The 18,271-nt window shown below is 39.5% G+C and overlaps 1 protein-coding gene across 1 annotated transcript in view; it reads right to left on the bottom strand.

The window, feature by feature from the left end:
• oxct1a (3-oxoacid CoA transferase 1a) overlaps positions 1–18,271 on the bottom strand; it is a 52,912-nt gene that overhangs the window by 27,375 nt on the left and 7,266 nt on the right. The window contains exons 5-12 of the mRNA XM_034691956.1: positions 18,083–18,232; positions 17,484–17,590; positions 15,786–15,846; positions 3,287–3,394; positions 2,766–2,880; positions 2,373–2,467; positions 1,655–1,703; positions 409–481 (exon numbers count right to left, since the gene is read on the bottom strand). Of these exons, the coding sequence (XP_034547847.1) occupies positions 409–481; positions 1,655–1,703; positions 2,373–2,467; positions 2,766–2,880; positions 3,287–3,394; positions 15,786–15,846; positions 17,484–17,590; positions 18,083–18,232 (758 nt within the window). The remainder of the gene's footprint in view (positions 1–408; positions 482–1,654; positions 1,704–2,372; positions 2,468–2,765; positions 2,881–3,286; positions 3,395–15,785; positions 15,847–17,483; positions 17,591–18,082; positions 18,233–18,271) is intronic.

Below are 18,271 nucleotides of genomic sequence, written 5' to 3'. Positions count from 1 at the left end.
GACTGGACAGCACTATTTATGAGCACTATTGGATTTTCACTGGGGGGACAAACAGAACTGATGCTGCAGGGAGTGCGGGCGGGCAATCTCAGACAGCTGGCAAATCAATAAGTAGCAGGGACCTTGAGAATATTGACATGGCTGTTGTCTTGTTCTACTGGTGACAGTGGCTATTTGTTAATACCTACTGTTACAAATCATGACGGTGTCCTGCTCTGCGGCTATTGCTGGCTTGTGGTGCTATGTGCTATTTTCTTTTTGGATAAGCCCCACTAAGAAGTTTATAGACAGGACTCATGTTGTTAGGAAAATTATTTGAAAGTGTTAAGCTTTCTCAGATTAAATTCAGAAATTTCAGGTGTATCTTTCTTATTATTAGGTTCAAAAGCTTCTGTTCCAGGACCTTACCCTCGGATCATGGCGAATGACTCATCACTGGAAAAATAGGCGGCCCCAGGGAGCACAGTGACAGTCTCCTTCCCTGAGGAAAAAAGGGTTGACAAATTAGATTTTTGGCAAAATAAAACCTTTTGATTCATTTATTAGAACAGCAAACTTTGATACAAACACACTACAAATATTAGCAGAGACAGTAAACAAAAAGCATTAACTGAATTGCCCTACACTGGAGGTGTATTTGAAGCATAGTGAAGAACAGCCTGGAGCAGCTAGACTTTATAGACGGGTTACAGTGCCTTTCTGTGGTTGTTGTACCGCTTATTTGGATAGTATTTCATGATTTTTGTGCTTTTAGCATTAGTGAGTATGCTATGTTGTTTAAAAAAATGATTTTGAAGGTTTAAATGCGTCTCATATTTATAAATATGTTCTCCTTTGTTGTGCTGTTACCATCAGACAAAGTTAGCAGCTAAAACCCTGTTGTAATCTGCAAAGATCATGAATATTTGTAGCTGTTAACAATATATCGATCATCAATAAGTATTTCTCATATATATGATCTGATACGGTCAAGGGTCTGAGCATGGAGTTTTATTTTGAAATTGAGTGGCTGGTTTATGATGTTCGTGTGCCTGACTTCCTGTCCAGGTCAATCTTCTGTGTTCAGCTTGACGAGTGCCGGGCACAGGCTCTGTCGAAAATAGACTCTGAGATGCATTGCGGTGCCCCTTATGGAAACACGAGCATTGACTAGAACGGGCATGGATCTACTCCACAGTGCGTGACACTGACTGACAGAACGGAAATGGAAATTGGACTTTTTTGTGATATTGTAGTCATGTGTCAACAGGTGGGTGAATATCAGTTTAAACACCACCTTGTTTTGTTGGAGGATCATTACAAAATTACTAAAGTCTGTGTGCTCAAGCAGGTAATTGGACAAAATACTGTATGTCACATTGTGTTGCCAGTACTATACTGTTTAGAACAAAAAAATGTATGCACAGTTCAAGCCAAACATTTTTTTGCCTGCTGTGACAATAAAGTATGTGGCACCTTATGGTATCATATTTTATTGATGGGTGTAACATGTTATCATATGGCATCATATAGTTTGATATCGTATGGTATTGCATTTTATTGTGTTGTTGCTGAAAAGCTCTGCTCTTTCTTCCTTGAATAAGAAAGCTAAATGTTTCCACAGCTTTCCACCAAAGTGATATTATTGTGAGATCTTCATTAGGATAACACTCACCAGCGTTAATCAAGTCTGCATCCACTGCATCTTCAGTGGGGTATGGGCCCTGAAAAGGGAGGATGAAGATAAACAAGAATTTGCACACAGCTGTGTAGTCACACACACACACACACACTCCCACATATGTCAATCATCCTGACCCGCCATGATCTTTCAAGGGAGGGACAGACACAATCACATTTTTCTGATTAGATGAGACATTGATTTTCTCTGTGTTCAACAAAGGGGGCAATCCTGTCAGACAGACATGGGAGGAGAGAAGAGGAGAGAGGAGAGAAGAGCCTCTTTAAAACTGGCAGTAGTAATTAAAAGAAAATTTGACAAATAAAGCATTAGCATGGGTGCCTACATTCTCCTGTCAACACAACTGATTGGGTAGTCATTCCAAAGCAACAGCAGCAGCAATCTTTGTTGAAGTCTCAGCCAGCAAATAAAGATTGTGAGAAAGCAAAATGGAAGAGAAGGTGTCAAACTGTCACTATTTGTTACATAACAAACCCAGCACATTTCAAATGAAGGCCCTGACTAGGAATGATACCACTCAACTGAGCCACTATTTATCTTGCTTCTTGTGCAGAGGAACGGTGATGTTTAAAAGAATTTACTGCTGCTTTAAAACAGCATGTTCAGAAAATATGCTGCTCGTTAGCTAGTTTGGTTGGAGTTCAAAGCGCTGAAAGCTGAGGGGAAAGAAAGGTTTCTGTAGGCGTCTCACCAGTCCCAAAATTCCATTTTCACTTTGAAGGTGTACAGTGATGTCTGGTTTCATGAAGTTGCTGGCCAGCATGGGGATACCGATACCAAGGTTGGCTGATGGTTTCTTTGTTAAAGATGGTCACGACTATGTGTCACCATGCAATGAAACACAGGGATAAGAGATAAAAAAAAACATATCCAGAATTATGCTTAAAGCTGCTTTACCAAACACTTAGACAAGCACTCATTTTTAACCACCTTGTTGAGTCATCATAACAATCATGTTATGTAAATAAGCTTAAAAAAATGTCATCTGGACAAAGAACAATAGCATTGAATTTTAAATCTCAACACTTCTAAGATACTAAATCATGAACATGTATCATCTGCTTGTACTCTTGTAAAAGGATACCATACATGCCATCCTCAAACTCCAGAGCAGCCCTGCGAATGATCCTTTCCCGAACAATGTCTGAGTCCTTCTTTGGTTTGGGTTTCTCTGCTTGGCTTTTCTTTACTGTGCGTTTCTGGAACAAACAGAGGTACATAAGAAAGTGGGAGAAAGCATCTTTTAAGACTATTTCTGGCTGCACACGAGGACGCATATGGATAAGCGCTGGTATGTGTGTTTCTGAACAATGATTCAAGGGTTAAACCAGGCTACGATGGCTTAGTTAGAGAGGGTTTCCTCTCTATTGTTACAGGATTAATCTTTTTTTTTAATCAATTAAAGCAACTGTTAAATGGAGCATAGTTTTTGATGATGTAATTGTACTACCTAGAAAATAGGGGAGGGGGGAATCGGTGCAACATTTTGAACAAGTCAATCTAAGTGATGACATAATCAATAAATACAGAGAAAACATATACAGCCTGACATTTCATTGCTTTCACCTATAACCTCTGCATCCATGCAAAGGTCTTATTTTGTACCTCAATCCTTTTCTCGTAGCCGGCTCCCTTGACGACCCTGTGTACATAGATGCTAGGTATGTGGATGTCCTCTTCAGCAAAGGTCCCAACGTCCACCACCTCCTCCACCTACACAGAGACACAGAGAGATAAGCTCCATCTTCCCCCCATAAATATCTCCTGACCCCTGAGATTAAAGCGCAGATATGAAATGTTGCACTAATGGAACTGGGCGACCAGGAAATAACCTATGCCCAGCACAGTATGAAATTTAACAGATTGGCTGATAAAGACCAGCGCTTTCAAATCTGATAAAGGTTATTTAAATGCTGAACCCTAATTTCTGTGGACAGACAACTCATTTTGATTCAGCAGCTCCTCAAAATATACATAAACAGTATGTATGTTTCTGGAGTAAAGCAGCCCCCTATAGTGAGTACCAAATATACCAAAAATTGACATTGGAGTTATTTTTTAGACTTTCATTTGAAATGCAATGCACAACATGCAAAACGCAGTGGAGCTGCTTTTTCTGTTATTAAAATATTACGCTTCAACCCAGAACTGTATGGTTTTGAAACTTTTCTAGCTTAATAAAAAGGACATACAGTAAAAAAAAAATTAAAATCTCTCAAATTTTAGAGGTGCTGGGATTCAATTTAAAGGTGCTTCAGCACGCCCCAAAATGGGCTAGAAAGGCCTATGCCAGTCAGATTTTACATCCTAAATAGTGCTATAAAACTAGATATTTGTTCTCCTTATATGGTCTCACTGTTTTAAAATTCTGCTACTGAAATGTCTTTCACAGGATAGTGCGGGTATATATTTGTGGGAGATGGTGTTGCGTGTATTTATATTTTTGCCACTCAGTGCAGCGTTAGTCGCCTGTGCAGCGAAAGCCAGCTTGGCTGACTGAAAACACAGGAGGATCATCTGACACAGCAAGCCCAGGGTACACAGCTTGATCCGAGGATCAAAGGCGGATGAAACAAGACGGGGTGCATAGAGGATACATATTTGGCACCGAGGAGCTGTGGTTAAACCGAAACACAAAGGTCAAACAAGGCGATGCTTCCAGCTCGCCCATGTGGAGAGCAATGTTTGGCAACTTATTTTCATGCTCAGGTAATTTCCACAAGCACTGCTGCAGGACTCTTTTACAAGGTTTGCATTACAACTCAGCTTACGCATAGGGCTGCTCGAACACATTCTCTAAATACACCCTCATTTAACTTTAATAATTCTCACATTTGACAGCAAATTCAGAAAAGAATGTGGTCTTAAACAAACAATATATTCATGAATCTCATACAAAAGGGCGCCATCCTTAGTAGAAACAGAACTGAAAGTGTGCACATAAAGAGGTTATTCCTGTCTAACTAACAAGGCACAGATGGAAATGGCTATTGATTTAAGCAGAGCTGGGTCAACATGACTGGGATAAGAATCCAAGAATGAACACACCTGCTCCCTCATCCGTAAGTGACATGAGGAAAATCTGCTGAACTGATTCTCCTGCTTCTATTTATTGCTTGATCATGTGTGGTCTCTGTTTAATCTTGCGGCCCATAGAAGTGTGCTCTAGCTCCTGAAATTCACAGCTTATTTACATATTTACATTTACATTTACTGTCTGCAATTTGAAGTCAAAATAGGAATCAAGCAAAGCTTTAAAGGCATCGGCAGTAGGTTTTCTTCAGAGAGCAGATTTTCCTTTCTCAAACACAAGAGCTCCAATAGGGAGGAGGTGCAGTTTCATTCTCCCTGAAGATCCTTCAAAAGGAATAAGCACTTGAAAAGACAGAATTAAAAGGGAAATATCACGGGAGAGCACAGCAGAGGTCTCATCATATCTCTGGGGTCTTAACCATGACAACATAATTCTTGCCTTTTTACGTTTCCCTGCTTCACCCCTGTGTGGCTCAGAGTGTAACCTATTTATTCCATTTACATGAGGGGCAAGCAGCCGTTCAGAGCAAATTGAATTGAAACTCTCCTTATCTCCACTTCCTCCCTCAGCACTCTCCGCTGACTGAGAGGAGTCAATGGCTAAGAGTGGATCCCATCTTAGCGTTGTCATGGATACGCAGGCTTTGGTCTGCGGTGAGCAGGGGCCACTCAGGACTGTAAAGTGATTTAAGACTCTTTTTCTGGTTCTCTCGCAGTCTGGTTCTGGTAAATCTCTGATGCTCCGCAGCGAAAAACGAGGCCATGCACGATGAGATTGGTAACGCGAGAGATTTGATACAGCAGTCCCACACATCCACCCACAGCTTTCTCTGGGGGCTGGATGTGTCTTTTGTGAGAGTGATGATTTCCATAGACATCTTCATCAGGCAAGACGAGGCTCATCACATTACGAAACACTAACGGTAATGAAATACAGAAGACTAAGAGGCGAGGGAGTCACTGAAAATATGGAATGTGGCATGAAATTCAAGGCTTCAAGTGACTGAATTCAATTAACAGTATCAATTTGTAATTTTGCCTCTTCCCTCGAAGATGGGTTCCTCTGTATCTGTTTGTGTTTCTCGCACACACATGCAAACAAACCCAACATTCAATTTTCAATTACCCTTCCGAAGCTAAGTAACAGCACAATAACACGCTCATGCAATTTAAATGTGCCGTGTACATAAAAAGCCTCTGTTCCTTTCATCTAGGTGGTGTGTCCTGGCTGGCAGCGGCGCTCAGATGCAGTTCAGACAGGAGGTTCAACAGACAGGGACGGATCAAGCATTAAATAAAATGATAAAACTACACAAATAAATGCACACACACACAAATGAGCAGGTGTGGGGAGTCGGCAAAAGAGGCACACGCTACCACACAAACATTGATATTCCTGTATCTGTAGAATGATTTTCACATCAATGGAAAGCTGAGCAAGGCATGAAGTGAGCTGGCAGGAGGATAGAGGGAACCAAAGTGCCCTCAGGGGACACACAAAACGGTTCTTTTGAAGGTTTGTGCTTTTTTAAGGCTGTGAGCCTTGTCAAATCTTGTTAATCTCAAATTGATTAGATACATGCTATACCACATTCCAGGAATAAACCACCAATGATGCTATTGCATACAGTGTTTTCTCTGCGATTATCGACAAATGCTGGAAACAAGCCATTGCTTTCATTAATGTTTGCTCAATCAAAATAAAACAGGGTGCTACATTGAGAGTTTGAGCACGATCTTAAGTAGAATGAACAAAACAATGATAAGTAAATGAAAATCACCAGAATGCTTTCAGACAGGAATTTAGATGCCAAGACATCTTTTCAGAAACAAAGACTAACACATATTAACAATGGGGGCTGCAAACATAATATTTATATCACCAAAGATGGTTGTGTATTTAGATTCATTTCATTTGATATTTCTTTGATTTTAAACAGTGTCAGGAAGAAAACAGCTGGTAGATTATACAATGCTAATTACACATTGAATTACAAAGACAATAGACTGAGAGAATGGAAAAATTTGTCTTTACATGTGGACTACTGTTCCTGTTTGATTGGACTTTTCAAGAATCCCAAATATGTTCAGTACATGTAACTGTTCTGGTTTCAGAAATCTGGACAAGGTCTTATCCAGGTTTTTAAAAACCTGGGCTTTCTCCCTTGAGTAACAAAAAATACCCTGGACTACTGCAAGGGCCTGTGTCTATTAGTTGTTTGCACAACTAATGCTTAATTCTGTTCAAAACCAATGAATTTCAGCGTTTTTCACAATTGGTGTCCAAAGGGCAAAAACGTCTGTGGTGTGAGTTGAAAAGCAAGAGAAGGGAGGTAATTTGGATATCAACTTTGTAAACCACAAAGAAGAGGATGAGCTAACCTGTATTTTTTTTAAGGATACAGTTTTCAGGTCTTAGCTGCTGCTAAAGCCAGTACACAATTCTTTTTTTGTATTGGTTTTACATTTTCTTTGGTTTGTCTTTGAAATAAAGTTAATTTGACATGAAACAATTTTTGTAACCTTGGAATGGTAAATGCCACTGAGAGACCATCTCAAGTTGAAGTCTTAAGCAATGCCAGTGCAAAAAAATGTTTGTGGACACAGGCCCTTACACAAATTGAAGAATATGAACAAAGCTTAAAAAAAAAACAGAATACTAATGAGCATGTCCATACACTCATTGCTAAGTTTTACATTTAAAAGGCTTTCACTCGATTGCTTTGTGATTTGAACAAACCCACATGATAGGAGTGAAATTTGTCCTTGAGGGGTCACAATAGGTAAAAGCAAGAAAATGTGTTATTCTTCAATTCATTGATACATGTAACACATTTTCCTGTGCCTAATCTAAATGAACACTCTGGTGATAGGGACTGGCCAACACCAAAATCATATATGAAACATCTGCTTTGTTGGCTTTTATTTTTAGCATACTGGATCAAAGAACTAACAACTCCACTGAAGCCCCATCACTAGATAAACCACAGACTGTATATAGTCAGTGGTTATAGAAATCGATTTGAGACAAATTCAAATCAATAAAACGTCTTAGAATGGAACCATGTATTTGAAGTATTGATTTTCAGTTAAATCAGATTGTAAAAACACTCTGGCAGCCTGAGACACAGTGTTAATACTTCAGTGGCTAACACCATAATAGTGGAGCTACCCAAGTTTATAATCCATCATGGCTGTATTGTGTTTGTATGCGCATGTTTGTGCATGTACCAATATGGAACTGTCAGGAGAAAGAGACGGTGTGGCCATGGGCGACAGAGCATGAGGATGACAGCGACACCGCACTCTCATTACCCTGTGTATTTATAGCCTCTCCATTTTCCTCCCAGTGTGTGTGCGTGTATGTTTGTGTATGTGGGCACTTGGCCATGGTCTGCCGCCACTTTCGGGGCTCAGCTACTGCTTTATCCTCTAACCCAGAATACTCACAACATGGGCAATCTGTTTCCTCTCAGTAGAAGCCTGCCTCGCCTATGACAGCCTTTACGGGATCCAGAAAATGAGAGACAGCTAGCTGTTGCAAACCCTGACAGCATTACAGAAACTAAAAATACACTTTTCCAATGGCACATGCAGCACATGGACGGCTCTACTCTAAGTCTATTGTTTACATTTCATGGAACACATAAGCCGCAATGCAGTTTGCTTCAGATTGAGATGATTGATGTTTCTATGGCCCTTTGAACTTACAGTCACAGAGTGTATAATGTGCAAATAGGCTGTTTCAAATATTCAGTTTGTACATATGTTCAGCAAACCTGGCGTAGCAATCTCTCATATTCATATTCTCTGTCACCTTTTCTGTCTCTCTGTTCACCCACTTCTGCAGTGACCTACAGTTGATTATAAAACCTTAGCTCTACAGGCTGTCTAGAGCAGATTAGTCATCAGTAAATGTCAGCACTACACATGAATATAAGTCTATTTCAAACCTCACTTACTCTAACACAAGCCAAAGTGAGGTAATGTTTGCTTCAGACTGAACATGACCAAAAAGGCCCATTGTGCCCTCTCATGCTAGAAAGTACATCCTTCATATTGTGGCAATGCGTGAGCAACATTTTTGGAACAGTAGATGTAGAAATACTGTAAGACAAAAGACTTAAACGGATAAAGTACACAATACACTCGTAAATAATAAGCTTGTCTTCAAAATGATAATCCTGAATTCATGGGATTCAAAATAAATCATTATTTTAGAACAAGAACTGAATTATGCAGTCGTGCCTCAATGGAAATACACAAGCAGATGACCTTGCAGAATTTAAATGTATGACCCAACGTTGTTAAATTCTTCTGATTGGTTGAAACTCTATCAAATGGTGATTTATTCTCAATGGCACAATACCAAACCTTAGGCTTGTTGTAAAGCAGAGGGAAGAGTAGAAAAACAGTTGGAGTAACCCAAAATTACAGGAAGGCCATCAGGAAGAAAATGTATGTTATATATGTCATTGAACAGCTGAAAAATGTTATCCCAGAAACCTAGAAGTTTAGGACATGAAGAGAAAAGATGGCCAAGGGTCCTTTCACACAACTTGCTTGGCAAAAACATTTTCTTTAGCTTTCCAAACTGGAGAAATGGTGGCAAAAATCGTATTGTTCACCTTGTCTCACGTCACTTTCACTTAAAATGTTTAGTTAAATGTGCATTGTGTAAAACTATGTGGGAGAATGTAAAGTGAACAAGTGGTTATGCAAAATAGAATTAGAATCCCGATAGGGTGAGCAGGACTTGTCTTGTTGACAAGTGACATACATTATCCTGCTCATCACCCAGCTATCAACATACCTTACTCAGAGATCTTGAACATAAAAGTAGAACATCATCTGATCTAGTAGCTCTTCTAACATTTCATGCTAGCACACAAGAATATAAAAATGATGTGATGAACATCAGAGAAATTAATTCTCTCAATAGCTTATTCAGTAGTAAGGCCAGGTTCACCTTTTTATCAATATTTCATTCTCAAATCTCATTGCTTGGCCTACAAGATAGGAGTTAATTCATGAGCTCACCTTGTTAAGTGTGCTTCTTTCAAGGCTACTATAAGTGAATTTTATAACCCAGGCGGCTCATTTGTGAATGAATGACTGATGAACAGTTTCATCCTAAGAGTCTCTGACACATGCATATCTAAAAACAATTAATTCCATCCGTGTCCCTATGAAAAATCTTCCTTTCAAACTTGCATTCAAACAACTATACGCAAACACTGAGGGGTAAAAGGTTTTAAAAGCTTTCATAACCATCTGTCCTTTGATATTACAGCAAATTGCTAAAGTTGTAGGGAGGCCAGCTTGGCAATTACTGCCATTTGCCCTGAAGCTCAAAGTCAGAGAGGTGAACCATGCTAGGGGCAACTTTTGCATTGTTGCTGCTGTCACATCCTATGGCACATCAGAAGGTAGGGTTCAGTGGTGTGCAGTGCCTTTTAAGGATTCTCCTACTAAACAAGTGCTTTTGCTATATTATGGCACAATCTGGGCCTTTAAATCAATTTTGACTCAATGCCAAGCTACATTCTATCGCATATGAATCGTATTTCAAAGTTACAGATTGCTTCTATGGCACTGTTGCCAAGGGCTCATAAAACAGAATTACATAGACAACATGTGCATTTTCCATAATTTGTGAAAATTCAGGCAGAAATAATGTGGGCACTCAGAGAATGCAGAGCTCTTTAGAGGCTGGGGTCAAATGTTCTTTGATATGCAAATCTGCAGGTGCATCCATGATATTTGTTGAGTGATTTCACACTTTGGTTGAAGGTTCATCTTCTCAACTAATTGGAGATATTTCACATAGATAACAGACTTTTGTCCAAAGTAGACCATGATTTAAAATTTGATGTTAAAGCTGCTGTTGGTAGTCGTGATATAAACATCAGTTCGGAGAAAGATTTTGAATGTCAACACTAACCCCCTCACCAGATTTTGCCTACTTCTCGTTTGCATTCTATGAGGAAGTAGTGCCGGCTTCCCAGCCAATCAGGACCACATAAAAGGGGCCGCCCCTTGCTTGAAACAATGGCTTGGGAAAACACAGAGCTTTCGCCATAATCTCAAATTACTTCACTTACTGATGAGTAACGATGGGTAATATGACTTTTTTTTCCAAACCCAGCACAAAAAAGTATCATTTTCTTACCCCATTACTACCAACTGCTCCTTTAAATGCTTAGATTAAGGTCAAACCAGATTTTTGGAATTTGTAATCAAAATACTTAAAAAAATCTGTGATGGTTGGATCTACCATTTAGAAATGAGTGTTATAATTGCTCAATATCATTGCAAACCACACTGAAACATTACCTTCTTGGCGGAGGTAATTAAGACATTCATTGCACAGCTTATGCACTGAACAGCTTGTTCATAAACCTCTTTAGGCCAGGGAAATGATGTGGAAAATGAGAGGATTTATAATTATTTGCCAACAGTAGCTTGAGTAATGGAGTTAGTCAGGGGCAAAAGTCATGGTCAAGGCAAGAAAACTCAATCAGGCATGATAAGTGCTGTAAAATAGCATGAAAACATGAGGGCTGGGATTAATAAAAAATGCAACAGTGGGCTAACAAGGCTTTTTGTGCCATAGAAGTCTTACTGAGCCATTGTAATACCACTCCATAGGCTCCAACATCGATATTCATAAGTCATCCTTGACCTTTCAGAGGTTCCCACTTCTTGATTTTGAGTGGTACTTTTAAATGTGTGAGATTTTGTTGCTATTTTGATTTCAACACAACCGTACAACAGAACGCTGAGGCTGAATCCCTTCAGGAAAAGAGGTCACTTATACATCCAATCAGGCCTCTAGCCTTGTAAAAGAACAAATCACACTCACACATACATTCATTCAACTCATGCATGCATGACTGCATGGCTCTGTGCACACAAACACCCACACATCTACACAACACTGCCACGGTGACAGAATACAGTTGAGTCATTTACTGTGACTGATGGTCGAACAACAGCAGAGCCCACTGCTTTGATTCAGTCTCTGGTGCATTGTTTCCCACAATGCACTGGGGCCTTTCACTGTACCTGCGATAAGGGAATAACTGGACCAGCTGGATAGTGGATACTGTGCAACATTCAACAATTGAATAGCAGGATTTGGTTGCCTGGCAACCATGGCAGGGGCTGGCGATGATCTGGTAAATCTCAAAGTGCTTTGTGTTATCTGGTTCTCTGATACACTTCCTGCTTCTTGGGGTTCAAATTCCTTTTGAAAAAGAGTTGATATGCAGTACATATTAAAGACTACAAGACTACAATGCCAGTGATCACTGAACTGAGGCAGTGAGCAGTAGATAGCTTTCGTCAAAGTTTAATCCTTAACTCATGGAGAAAAGGACTTTGCATGATGGAATATGAAAGAGAAGAAAAAGTAAACTTGGTGAATCTGGTGTCTCTTGTTTGAAAAGAAGCTGGACGGTGAGTCCAGGGTTACTCATACACTCCCGGGACTTCAGATGAATTTGCTTCCCAGAATGTTCATCAATGTGTGACAGAAGTAAAGTCACTGAGTTACATATCTTCACATCTGTTAGCCCCTGAGGACTGAATGAAATTCACACATACACACTCAGTGAGCCAAAGGGGAAGCAGTTGCTTGGAATTCAGATTGACTTAAAAGTTTTCTTTGATGACAGAGAGCTGAGGAAACCAAATATTTAAATTAAATACGCCTGTAAGGATAATTATAGGAGAATATAATAATATAGCATAAAAGTGTACCTGCAAAACTTGCAGGTTTACTGAAAAAGTTGGACATCTGATTCAGCAAGTTAAGAGTTCAAGCAGAGGTAATTCATGACAGGCTAAACAAAGTTTTATTCAGGAGGCGAATAAGCACCAGGTTTTGCAGTGTGTCAAGGAATGAAGCCCACCATTATTTGTCAGAATCATTCTGACACACATCATTGTTTAAAATATCAACCCCTGTTGAACTGATTCATTTGTTTTGCAGATTTGGGAATTTACATGACTCTTAGGGGGCGATATATCACTGACACTGGCCTGAGCTGCCACTCTGAGCAGTAAGCAAAATAAATAGCTTGAAAACCTTAGACCCCATCTGTTGCTTAACCAGTGCACCAAGACTGCAGGGTCAGTATTGACAGCACATCAGCAGATTTATGACCGAGCACGCACAGACTCCAGAAGATACATTTATTTTCAGAGAGAGGAGGTAATTGCTTCAGAATCACAGATAAAAGGCTTTAATGGCTATTTTAATAGAGGCCAACACTTAATTGATATCAGTAAGTAGGCCTGTCAACGATAATGTTCATGTGTAACCTGCGCTGCTATTAAAAAAAAAGCACCATAAAAAAGGTGCCATAAATACGTTGTGGACATGATCTGACATATTGCCTGTTAAGACAGCAAAGCAGTGTTCTATAAGCTAGAACGGTATCTCAGGTACTTTAACACATCAATGAATGTGCTTTTTAAAACACACATTTAAAGTTATACTTAAGTGAATGCGATAAATATATCATTGATTTTGCTAAGGGAAATTTATTCTCTATATTAAAAATAAAGCTTTAAGTAATTACTAAGACTGAGAGGTTTTGCTGTGCTATTTTCAAAAGAGCACGTAAGAGATTCTTAATTGCTGCAAAGTGTGAGGACGACATTTTGAGATGTACTCAATGACAATGCAGCATTTCAGAATCCTGTCTGAGCTTATTTGTGAGACAGCGACACAATTTACACTGAATTCCCTGACAGTTTGAAGCATTACTCGGAGATGTGGATGACATGTGAGTACTGGTTTGCAGAACGTGACATGAAAATAGAGTAAAATGCAAAATTTTTGCAGACTATGATTGTTTGACACACTCTTGTTTTAGTCCTGACAGGCAGGGAACATAAAATTGCATTTAAATGGATTCATTTAAGTCACAGAAGCAATTTGAGAGTGTTCCTCCACAAAACAAGATGATTTGTGTCAGGCAGCAGAATGCATTTTTGAGTTAAGTTAATTGATTGGGATGTGACATTAATTCTTTCAACAAACAGGCTTTTCATGATTACATTTCTTCAGGCTAAACATATTTCTCTAGAACCTAATTAAAAAGGTTCTGTTTATTTAGTTCTTGTTTGAAAAGTAAAGTCAAGCAATGTTTTTGACAACTTAGGGGTTTGCAGAGGCAGTTTGTGTACTTTACTTCTCTATTCCTATTTTAACTCAAGTATGTCAGATGGACGCTGGTGGCTATTGATACTGTGGGATCTAAAACTTGCTTTTTATCCCATGTTCCTTTGTTCTTCTCTTCACTATCATCACTGCCACTTTTACTGTATGCAAGTAGAAATACCATCCATCCCCAAAAAATATTCCCCATACATGCTCCTGGGAATTAACAAATATTCTGTTCAACAGTCCAAATTCAGCCTTGGTCTCTTAATCGGTTTCCTATTGTTTCATCCTCTCTACTCCCCAAAAATCACCCTGGGCAGAACATTTACAGTTGAAGCAGACAGTTGAATATAAAATCCAACAAATGATGCATGCATCTCATAAAGTAGCTCTCTTTGGAAAGCAGCATTGTCATTCAAGTCAGTACTCTCAACAACACAACTCCAGCAGACCTCACACACTGACACACACATTTCTTGGTAGCATCAGTGATGTCAAAGCGACGAGACTCGTGATCCATGAAGAAGAGAATTGGGCAATTTCCATTAGAGCATAGCACTTTCTTCATAACTGGTTTAAAGTTTTATTGCTATCCACCATAGCTGTTGTCCCCACACATTCATAATGCTAAATAACTGCATTTCTTAGTTATTTGTGGCTGTGAAGTGTGCAGCACTGTGGCCTAAAAAAACATTAATAACTCAGCTACTTAGTGCCATAAAACAAGTTTTAGTGATCAGCCAACCATAAAGCCCCCACACAATCTTTGGTGGGGGAAATTTACTCCCCCAATTTAATCCCAGACATTTCTAATCAACAGCAGACTACATCTCAAGTCCAGCGACCGAAGAATAATTGAAAATGTGCTTTGTGAAACCCCATTAGATTTATGAGGGACCCTTTGCTGCTGATTTATTTTGAGAAGGCGCCTGTGTTTTATGGTTTTCACACACACAGTTTTTCTCCCTGCTGCTCTTTGAATCAAACCGTGTCTATATGGGAGGTGTGAAGCTGTTTGTGTGTTGGAGGGATGGCAGACACACACACACACACGGAGGAGAGGAGCAGTCGGATATTTTGGACTGTCAAATGGTAGACAGGAGGGTAACTAGACAGATAGAATAAAGCTAGGTATGGCGCAGACTCGAAGGACACTTGTGCTGCTTTTTTTGACCCAGACAGTGGAAGGTTAAGGCATGTAAAGTTGTAATCTGTGATATGGACTAAGCTTTTTAACTTCTATCCAAAGCAATATATTAAAGTAGTCTTTTCAGCCCAATAGAAAAACCTGTTCTGTCACCTGTAAGATGTTTGTCTGAAATTTCAGCTTCTGACCTTGTGTTAATAAAAGCAACTACCTCTCTGTCTACCTAGTCATTTCAGGGTAATTACATACTGTACCTGAACAGGAATTTGTTTTCAAGCTGTAGCAGCCACAGCATGCACAGAGCACAATTGCTTTTAAGAGGTGGGTTTCAAATGTCTAATTTGCTTTCTTTAGCTCTTTTTCTCATATCCACTGTTCAATGTAGTTTAAAACTTTTTTTAAACCACCAAGATACAGAAGAAAGGGGCCGACAATCCTATTTTAGTGAAACATAAATTCTGACTTGGTCTGATTCCAGATCAGTTCCAGACAGCGCTGGATTAAAAGAGTGGAGTTCATCTTAATGGTAAGTAAGAAAATATGTTTCACCCTTGGCACATTTCGACTGTAGGGGTTCAGAATGAAAATACACCTAGGGAACAGATGGCTACACAATAACAAATATGCATGAGAAAGAGTGAAAATGATGAGCTTTCACCTATTTCCTTGGGACAGTGAATTTAAACTGATAGATACATGTCAGTAGACGGGTTTCAGGTGGAAATCATTGCGTTTTAGGAGATGCATACCTCAACGATGGTGGTTTTGGCCGCCTTGCACATAGGGTGGTTGAAGTTCCTGGCTGTTTTTCTGACAGAAAAGAGCAAAACAGAAAATGATCAAATCCATTATGAGTATGGAAAAAAAAAATCAACATATGCATAAAAATAAGCAGGTAAACTCTGGTGCTCACTTTAACATCAAATAACCACGATTAGAAGTCAGTTAACTTGAAGACACTGCCCTCTTGTGGAAAATAACTTTACTACATATACTTATTTTAAACCACATGGTGCAAATTATCACACTTGAATTAGGTACAAGGCATGTGTTTCTTTTTGATTAGCTGTAGATATTGAGGATAATCAACATTTTTCATGATTTTTTTTTGGCTTTGTGCAGCTTCCTTGTTGTAATTTAACCTTCCATTAACTTTGCAAAAGTAAGGGGACTTTTTCCTAAAGTGAATGTGCAGACTGAATGATTCAACATGTGGAAGCTGATGTTTATACTAGTGTTGTAGTACTCAAGACCGGTCTTGAGACCGCTTATGTAAAGGTCTTGGTCTCGTCTCAGAACTGAAAGCATTTTTACTCTGTCTTGTCTCGGTTTCGGACTTGGCAGACTGCGTATTCTATAAAGACCAGTCGAGACCACCACTGATGCACTCTGTGCCCCTATCATTACTGTGATAAGAGAGGAAGCCCCCGTCCCTCTTTCTCAATTCATTCACCCCGGGGCTAAGGTGAATGACATGTCCCCTGCACTCATGCATTAATGAATGGAGACAGACGACAGGAGGAGAGACTGTGTCTGTGACCAGAGCTAAGTCGTTTAATTAAGTAATAAATATACATTCAATAACATACTGTGGAGGCACACTGAGAGAAGGGCACAGCTAAATACCTGCCACAGAATCACCACAGTCAACACCTATAACCCATCAGATAAAAACACTAAAATATAAAAAAATGTACACAACTAATGAGAAAGAAAGGCTTGATAAAATAATCCTGCTCAGCTTCCGCTACGACCTCCTACCTCTCCTGAGATCACAGGCAACAGAAAACGCAGTTTTAACTGTACTCAAAAGCTAAAGTTCAACTAACAACGACCAAAACGAAACTTAAGGAGTCAAAGGCTCTCACAGCGCATCAAAAGAAAGGCAAAGAGACAAAACCAAACCTTGTTTCTTGCTGTCAATTGTATTTACAACAAACTTAAATAAAATAAAAAGAAGTCTTTTATTCTGTTTACTCTCATAATAATTTTTCATTGATGTATATCTCTGTCTCTGTCTCGCCCTGCCTTGGTCATGGTCTTGACTCGGTCTCAATCCCTAAATGTCTTGGTCTTGTCTTGGTCTCGGTGGACTCTGGTTTCGGACATGTCTTGGTCTCGGTTAATGTGGTCTTGACTACAACACTGATTTATACTACTGTTTGTTTTCAATGTCAAACTAAGAGAGTTGCTTCAAAATCCATCCACTATCCTTACACACTTGTTTTGCCTTTTCATAAGACACCGGCCACATGATCTGACTGTTTTGCAAACACAACCACAGTGTTCAGGACTCATCTAACGTGCTTTAAGGCAGGTAGAGGCTGATTCTTTACAAGATAAATACTGGCATTGACGTTATACATCAGCTCTGGCCTAATGATGTGGGATCTGCTGATATTTCTGTTTAGTGTGACATGTTGGTTTTTGCCAATTTCATTAGTTACCTGAAAACAACGTTTCCAGCCCTGTCAGCTTTCCATGCTTTGATTAGTGCAAAGTCTCCAGTGATGGCCTTTTCCATGATGTATTGCCTGCCATTAAACTCCTGCACCTGTATAAATAGACAGCACAGTTCAGGAAGTGAGTGGCAATGGATGCCGTTAAGATGTGTGACCAGTTCTACAACATTTTTAGACTTGGCCCACTCACACATTCAGTTCAGACTTAGTATTGCTACTGCTAATTTTTGAAACCAGAAAATAAATAGTTAGACACACTTTCATGAAAATGCATTTCACCATGTGTGTTATCTGTGTACAGCTTCTATATACATGAGGAATGTATTGCATAATCATCTGAAACCTAAAAATCAAACCAGTCCAACAAGTTACAACTCTATTGTATAGGTTTTCAGCAATGCAGGCATTTCAGTTAGAGATTTGCTCTATGCTCTTCTTTGTGTGCATGCATGTGTGTGTTTTATTTTAAATAAACCACTTCTATGCATCCAAGTTTGGTCACAGCTCTCTCGTCGCATCTGGTCTAAATAGCCTATTTGCAGTCATCTTGAGTATGATGGGCTCAGGTATTACAGCACACTCACTGGTCTCTTCTCGCTGGCGATGGAAATGCTGCCATCTTTGTTGTACTTAATAGGAGAGCCTCCCTCTTGGATTAGCGTGCCATAACCGGTGGCTGTGAAGAAGGCTGGAATCCCGGCCCCCCCTGCTCTGATCCTCTCTGCTAAAGTACCCTGTGAGGAAGAAGATGAAAGATTAAGAGAGGAGTACTT

The sequence above is a fragment of the Notolabrus celidotus genome, chromosome 9, assembly GCF_009762535.1.
Source record: "Notolabrus celidotus isolate fNotCel1 chromosome 9, fNotCel1.pri, whole genome shotgun sequence".
Lineage (NCBI taxonomy): Eukaryota > Metazoa > Chordata > Actinopteri > Labriformes > Labridae > Notolabrus > Notolabrus celidotus.
This window is presented reverse-complemented; position numbering and strand designations above follow the sequence as displayed.